We start from the raw sequence: 7802 nt of genomic DNA on the forward strand, positions 1-7802 counted from the left end.
TTTTCTGGTTTAATCTTTTTTGATACAGATCCAGGACGTGGAATATCTCTCCGACTGAAGTAAAGGTTTTCAGCAGCTTCTTTAGGCTGAGAAAAATTGAAATGTTCCTGTTGGAAACTTCACGAGGTGATCAACATTGAACCAGGTAACAAAGTTCTTGATCCTGATCCCTGCACGCTAGATGAAAATTTTAGTCACTGCTTTTACTGTTACTTTTTTTTAGCAGAACAGTATAAATCAGTTTTATCATCCTGCAAGTTAATGAAACTGGTCGTCTGATTCTTATTGCCTCTGCTGCATAATCTTGAAAGATAGTTGATGCATTACTAACTTCATTACATCCAGACCTATTCATCGTGATCATCAATGCACACTAAGATGTTTTTACTCTGATGACTAACAAAAGACCTACAAATGGATTAGTTCTCAATGATGAACTATAAACTCTAAAATGATGTAAGCAATTGTTGTCATGATCTGTAGCGAGTTCCTAGTACATCCCAGTCATCAAGAAAGCTTGCTGATCACCCTAGAGAGAGAGAGAGAGTCCCAAGTGCTCCTACTGTTGTGAGCAGCACCGGTGAGTAGTATTCTGCTGACCGACCTTGACATCCAGCACTGTCCCGCCGAGGGAGGAGTTGAACCCCCGTTCGCCATCGGCACCGCCGAGCGACTTCCTGCTCACCCGCCGATAAATCCTCTCCAGAACCATGTGGAAGGCCTTCTCCACATTGGTCGCGTCCAGCGCCGACGTCTCCAGGAACAGCAGGCCTTCCCTCTCCGCCAGCTTCTTCCCGGCCTCCGTCGGCACCGCCCTCAGCCCCTCGAGGTCGCACTTATTGCCGACGAGCATGATGACCACGTTGGGGTCGGCCCGGTGGCGGAGCTCGTCAAGCCACCGGGGGATGTGGTCGAAGCTAGGGTGCTTGGTCACGTCGTAGACGATGAGCGCGCCCAGGGCGCCGCGGTAGTAGGCGCCGGTGACGGCCCCGTACCGCTCCTGCCCGGCCGTGTCCCAGATCTGGGTCTTGACGAGCTTATCGTCGATGCGGACCGTCTTGGTCTGGAACTCGACTCCGACGGTGGCCCGGATGTCGGCGCTGAACTCGTTCTTCGAGAATCGCGACAGCAGCTGCGACTTGCCGACCGCAGAGTCGCCGATCACTACCATCTTGAACACATAATCCATCCCCCTTCTCTCCTTGGGACTCTCGCGGACCGAATCCGGTTCATATGGTGCGTATTCAATCACCACCGGTCTCTCTCTTGTGCTCACGGGGACTATTAAATGCACAGAGACTGGTAACCGAAGAAAAGGAATATGGACTGCAGTAGATGTGCCTGCTGTCAACAGTCGTCTGTGATGAGTTCAACTCGCTTTCTTGTTGGAAAGACGAGTGAGATGTTTGGATTCATCTTCTCTGTGCCACCACTGGAACGGAATAGACTGCATTCAGCATAGATCACTTGTTGGTCCATTAAAGCTTGGTTGGGTATAAGCGATTCATTGGTATGACATGATTCTTGAACATGTCCTCGTTGATGTTGTGCTATCAAATGTTTCGCATAATATTATAAGATTGTGCTACTCATGTGACCGAAGCATGGGTTTAGATTTAAACAGTCTCTTGATTCCTGCCTTAAAGGACTACAAGAAATATTTTTCTTGATGAAGGCTGACGATGCATTTAGGGTGCTTTTGAAAATATATTTTTAATTTATAATTAAAAAAAGAAGATTTAAATGAATATGAAGTTATGAAATAAACAATGGATGAGAACCGTCTCATCATTATTATCATATAACAACTGTAATTATGCACACACATTTTAGGCTTATCTAGTAGAAGACCGGAGTGTTTGAGATCATGGCTTGATAGATAGCTTCAAACCAGAAATGAGCAATACAGATATCTTCTTCCACCAAGCAGATCAGCTTTACGTCAGTCTTACAGTTTAGCATTGCCACGAGCTCTGGGGAACGGAATTGCATCCTCGGCATCGGTAATTCCAGTGGCCATCACGACCATCTTCTCGAGATCGAGGCTGAAACCTGAACGCTGAACGGAGCCATACCTGCAGAGATCCATGTACCAGTCGTACTGTTCATGCGGGAGACCAACTTCCCCGATCCTGCAAAGAGTTCGACCACCGGTCTCGGTCAGTACACAAGATAAGAGTTGTGTTCTTGTTCTTCCTTCATCCCTGTTTTGGTTTACCTCTTGCTGATCACGTCCAATCTTTCCTCCTTTTGGCTTCCTCTAACCAGAACTCCGACCTACAGAAAAATTCTATCAGCGCCCATACCGAAGAAAAATTGGGATTTAACTCGTCAAACACTTGCTTTGGGTGCGATGATTTCGAAAGCAGAAACTGTTATGAGATTAGCATTCCCTCGCACGTAGAATGGTTTGATCTCTTTGGGGAACTCATACACGATCACTGGATTCTCGAAGAAGTCATCCGCCAGATACCTGTTTGACAGAATGCGTCGTCAAGAAACGAAACAGAGCTGCAGACAAACACAGCTGACAAGCATACCTCTCGTGTTCTTCCGAGAGACTGGTTCCCCAGACAGCTTCTGTCAGGAAAGATCTGTCCTTTACCTGTCAGTAGGATTACACTGCTGTGATTTACAACCATCGATCGTGAGAGACTCTTAAAAGGTTCTTGCGACTCACCTGATTCAGGATGTCAAGTGCCTTGGAATAGGTGATTCGATCAAAAGGTCTTGAGGTTATCGACTGCAGTCGCTTGATGCAGTCGCTATCTATATGTTTTGATGCAAACTTGAGATCGTTGCCTGCCGTCGCCAACAGGGAATAGCAGAGGGAATGCAGCAGGTCCTCTGCGCAGTTCATGACGTCCTGAAAGCATCATGAAAGGAAATCTAATTTATCTTAGCGTATCCACAAGGTCAAATGTGCAGATTTGTGTCATCGTATAATCAACCTCAAGTTCTACGAAAGCCAGTTCGGCTTCCACCATCCACATCTCCGCCAGCTTCTTCGTGGACTGGGACTCATCCGCTTGAAACACAGGTCCAATGGTGTAGACTCCAGAGAGTGCACACGCGTAGCTTTCAAGGTGAAGCCCAGCTGAGGTCGAGAGGTACACCGCACGCCCGAAGAAATCCTCGGAGAGCTTCACTTCTCCGACGTACACCGTGGCTGTCTTCTGCCTCTGTTCCAGTACTCGAACCAGCTCCTTGGACCTCTCCAGGTCTTCTTCTGCCGCGACCAGAGCTTCCTTGTTGTTGCCACCTCTACGTAGCTTATCTATTCTGCTCCTCTTCTCCTGGACTGCTGCCTTGAACACTTCGAGGTCGACATGTCCTTGATCTGCTGCGTCGAGGAGGGTTGTAACCTGGAACCTCTGGCTTTGGGTTCCCGTGGCAAGAGATGTGATGATGGGCATGTGGACGTGTATGATCCCGAGGTCGTCGAAGAACGCATGACAAGCACAAGTTAGGTTACTCCGAATGCGAGCCACAGTTCCAATCTACATGCATATGATACATTAAGTTTCATTGGAATGGTATGGTCGACATGCAAATCGTACTGATGATATCTGAAGAACTACCGTAATGAAACGAGGACGAAGGTGGGGATGGTCTCTGAGGAACAGCAATGAGGGTTGCGGCTTCGCTAGTGGATAAGTCTTTAGATCGACGGCCCCAACGTACAGCACCTTCTCCACTATGAGCTCGACTACACGCCTTCTTCCTGTCCAACTCCTCCGCAGCACGCCTTCGACCAAGATGGAGTTCCCGACGGCGACAACTTGGCCGGGAATGGACATGGAAGAGTCCATCACAAGCTTCAACAGGGCAACAAAGTCAATCGCAAAGAGCCATTTGGCCGAGGGCAGACAAGAAGATTCAGACCTGAAGATTACTACTGCAGGACCCGTCGTTGATTAGCAAGTATATGATGATGTGCTTGTCCTTCGCCGCAAGGGCCTGGGCGCCGCGGCCGCCGCCGACCGGAATGCTCGATTTCGGCCTCAGGAAGGGGACGTATTGCACGTGGACTTCGCCGAAAAGGACGTCGTCCGCTTCGGCCGGCGGCGTTGGGATGGGTGCACCGTCGACTTCGGCTCTCTCCTTGCGAGAGTTGACCCATCCTCCGACCACGACTCGCTGCCCCGCTACTGCCAGCCCTTTGTCCTCGCGGTCCAGGATCGATTTCAGCACCACCCGCTTGGAGTACTTGAACCGCTGGATCGGCGGCGGCACCCGCAGCAGCTGGTTTCTGCCAGCGGCGGCGCGTTGTGCAGACGCCATGATTACGAGGGCAATGGTAATTAATGGAATGATGGGAGAGGAGGTGAGGAGGGCAGCTGGCGGAGATGGCGTATATATTGGCATACAAGAGAGAGGAGTGATGGGGGAAGTCTGGAGGGGAAGGGAAGGGGCCGTACGTGCACGGATGCTTTGGGTGCACGGTGAGACAATGCGTTACTTTGGTCGGTTTGGCTCCAACCAGAAGGCATTCTTCTTCTTCCAAATGCGGAGAGGAATCGTGGATGGTTGATTCTCTCTCGAGCACAAGGCATTCTTCTTCTTCCAAGTTCCGTGGATGCTACCGTATCATATCCTCGTATATCTCATCTAATATCCTTTTTAAGTGATTTAAACCTAATATATTCTCATACATCTTCTTTGTTCGACACCCTCCACACTAGCGATCGAAAACGATAAGTCAGTATGAACTCGATCAAACATTTCATCATCAAAACAAGTTCAAAGCTTCATATTGCTACCTCTCTTTCGGGTTTATTGTTCTTGTTGCAATGATCGAGACCAGAAGGACACGGAGAACAGAGTATATATTACAGTCTCAAAAGGATAAGCTCCGATGTGTCATCATCAAAACTGATCGATCGTAGGAAAATAAGTTTTCTGATCCGAACTCGCAGAGGCACAGAAAAGATGTCATTGACAGAGTTTGCGGATGTTGATGCGATCTAATTGGCAAACCGTTATCGATTGAAATATTGCGGAAGATAAAATTGCCAGCGGCAGCTTTTAGATCACAACACACGGCCTCTAAAACTGTACGTGCTTCGAGGAAGATATCATACGAGAGGGACCGGAAAGTGGCAAATGAAGGGCAAAGCCAAGTGTTGTGACCGCACCAACTCCCTACCCGAGACCATCTCCGCCACCGCCTTCTTGAGCGGCGCAAACAGCTCCGCCACCACCCGCCACCGGAACTGCGACCACCGCACCAGTCGCCGAAGCAGCAGTCCTCGACGCCTGCTGCCCAGCCTCACCGTGCCGCCCCGCCGCCGCGTCCTCCGCATCCTCCTTCCACCACCGAAACCCATCGGCTGCTGCTGCTTCTCCCGCCCCGCGCACCACCGGACGACCGTCATGCTCCCGAGCTCGCAAGCCACCTTCGCCATAGTGCGATGAGACAACGCCGATGCGGATCGCTCTTATAACAAGCGAAGAAGGCTCACCCCGAATGCTAACAATGGTTGGTGATGATTGTGACATGATAGGATGAGTAATTAACTGCTGCTGCAGCAGCAGCAGCAGCAGCAGCGATGATGATAAGCTTCGGTCCACGAGTATCATAAGGAGAGTGCGAGATCAATCATTAGGAGCAGCTGCCTCACATGAAACTATTCCTGCAAATGGGCACAAACAAAGCAGAAAAGTGTAGAGGAATCAGAATGAAAGCAATAGGAAATCCAGACTTGTAGCCTACTCTTATTGTGGTCAGCACATGAGGCCGCCGAGGTCTTTTGGATACATCTCCATGGCTGGCCACGCATGCCACTCTTCTTCTTCCTCCTCCCTTTGTCCACTTCCTCAAACTTCAATCAGACTCCTCTACACTATTCTATCACTCATCTATGATTCATTTGTTCTAATATATGATACAAAACGATCCACCTACCAAAGGTTTTGGCTGAGAACTCGAGATATTATGTAATTAATTTTATTTTAAATGATTTATCTGGTTCTCATACTTATGATGATGTGATGTAAGATTTCAGTTGATAAAAATCTTAATGATTCATTGCAAGATTTTAAATTGGAATCTCCTCTTTACCATGGCATAATCATTGGAGTGGTGTGATGATGAAAGAAGCCACCAACAAGATATAATTAATCTACTAATATGTATGTAGGCTTTCTACTTAAGCTAACATCATCATTTTCTCTTTCCTAGTAAGCAAATCATGAGGCATTTAGTACCATCATAATAGATAATGGGAACTGCAATAATTGCAAGTGGTATGTATGACATATGTCATTATGACTTCAGTGTAACACCCAAAGATAATGAAATATGATGAGAATGATGACTGCTAGTACTTCGGAAACAATGAATTGACTCTTGATGACATATGTCTGGATTTGCAAGCAGTATATTTTTGATAAAACCCTAAAGTCTTATCGTCGCTTTGATACCAATTGATAAGACCCTAAAGTCTTATCGTAAAATTGGTATTAGAGCGACGATAAAACTTTAGGGTCTTATCAAATTTTCTGAAATTTTTTGCTATGTACATTTTTTAGTAAAAGAAACCAAAATGAAATGATGTGAAGCAATGATCAACCCAAATGCAATTTTAGACATATAATCTAATATGTGACATTGTAGATCATGAGTTCACTTGTTATATGAAGGAGCTTAGATGCACATAATAAACATGTAGCAAGTGGCTGACATAAAGATAACCAAGCACTTGAAATTGAGTTGTATTTTAGTGTATATATGTCAACATTTCCATGCACTAAGGTGAATAATTGACATGCTCAACTATTTTATGTTAAGCATATGCAATTCACTAAAAGCCCCACCATTTAATTAAGTGCAGCTGATCCCTGTAATCCACAATCCTATGCTTGCACGCGAGCAATCGATCACCTAAATCCACTAAACTTGTCCTCCATGCTCATCAAATAGTAGGTTGCTTGTCCTGTGATGTGTGTGGCCTTTGCTTTGCTGAAAGGTCAATGTGTGTTACTTTGTGAGATGGTTTGTGACCCTTTAGGAAAGGAGAGCTATCACAAGAATTGGGGAGGAATTGTGTATCCCAAATCATAGATAGACTGCTTGTGTGATGACAATTAGGTTCTTCTATGAGTTCTTTGTTGATGACAAATAAAGGAGTCTATTTTTCAGAGTCCTCTTTTTACTATTAATAATTTATCAAAAAATTAAGAAAATAATATTTTACTGATTATATTTTCTCTCTAATTTTATTTTTACTCTCTTCTTTTTCTTTCTTCTCTCGCCTATATAGACTACTATCACCTCCTACTTTTCTCATCGTCTGTGTATTTTGTTGGACAATTTGCAAAGACCCATAAAATGACGATTAATACAATTGACCTAAAAAATGATATCATTTAGATCATTATAGAATATACATAATCTTAAAGATATTAAATCATTGTAACAAATGTCAAAAACTATTTAATTCATCCGATTTCATCATCTATCTTTGTTTCGTCATTTTATGTCACCTTTAACGACTAAAAGGAGAAGCAAAAAAAAAAGAAAAGAGATTATAGGTAAAGAGTGAATAGATTTTACTAGAATTAAATTATAAATTGAGAGATATATATATATATATATATCGATTTAAATTACAAAGAAATAATTTAAAATATTTAAAATTTTAGGATCGTAAATAATAAAAGAAGGATTACAAATAGTAATCTCCCAAATAAATCTCTTTTCAATTAGTTGAAATATACCAAATGTGTGAGATCAGATTCCAATAACCTTCGATCGAATCTTTACTGCTAACTAACATCTTTATCATTATATAGTAATA

The 7802-nt window shown here is 44.7% G+C and overlaps 2 protein-coding genes across 4 annotated transcripts; both read right to left on the reverse strand.

The window, feature by feature from the left end:
- Positions 1–304: 304 nt before the first annotated feature.
- LOC135588682 (ras-related protein RABA4d-like) lies at positions 305–1616 on the reverse strand. Its single transcript, XM_065080920.1, has one exon. The coding sequence runs from the start codon at positions 1187–1189 to the stop codon at positions 560–562; it is 630 nt and encodes a 209-aa protein (XP_064936992.1). The 5' UTR covers positions 1190–1616; the 3' UTR covers positions 305–559.
- A 154-nt stretch (positions 1617–1770) lies between these two features.
- LOC135588680 (asparagine--tRNA ligase, cytoplasmic 1-like) lies at positions 1771–5869 on the reverse strand. Of its 3 annotated transcripts, none has more exons than XM_065080917.1 (9): positions 5717–5869; positions 3886–5636; positions 3582–3818; positions 2952–3500; positions 2681–2866; positions 2541–2605; positions 2344–2473; positions 2219–2277; positions 1771–2132 (listed from the first exon to the last, which is right to left on the reverse strand). In XM_065080917.1, exons 2-9 carry the CDS (start codon positions 4366–4368, stop codon positions 1949–1951), a joined length of 1893 nt encoding a protein of 630 aa, XP_064936989.1. In that variant the 5' UTR covers positions 4369–5636; positions 5717–5869; the 3' UTR covers positions 1771–1948. The 3 variants fall into 3 exon arrangements, with proteins under 3 accessions (XP_064936989.1, XP_064936990.1, XP_064936991.1); XM_065080918.1 differs by having other exon boundaries at positions 5735–5863; XM_065080919.1 differs by having other exon boundaries at positions 3886–5399; positions 5466–5855.
- Positions 5870–7802: the final 1933 nt, after the last annotated feature.

The sequence above is a fragment of the Musa acuminata genome, chromosome BXJ1-8 (assembly GCF_036884655.1).
Source record: "Musa acuminata AAA Group cultivar baxijiao chromosome BXJ1-8, Cavendish_Baxijiao_AAA, whole genome shotgun sequence".
NCBI lineage: Eukaryota > Viridiplantae > Streptophyta > Magnoliopsida > Zingiberales > Musaceae > Musa > Musa acuminata.

Bases quoted from the DNA above. Each gene is read 5' to 3' on its own strand.
- LOC135588682 (XM_065080920.1), bottom strand. From the start codon at position 1,189: ATGGATTATGTGTTCAAGATGGTAGTGATCGGCGACTCTGCGGTCGGC.
- LOC135588680 (XM_065080917.1), bottom strand. From the start codon at position 4,368: ATGCCAATATATACGCCATCTCCGCCAGCTGCCCTCCTCACCTCCTCT. The intron at 3,819-3,885 runs GTCTGAATCTTC...GCCCTGTTGAAG, and splicing joins CCTGCAGTAGTAATCTTCAG to CTTGTGATGGACTCTTCCAT. The intron at 3,501-3,581 runs GTAGTTCTTCAG...ATATGCATGTAG, and splicing joins TTCGTCCTCGTTTCATTACG to ATTGGAACTGTGGCTCGCAT.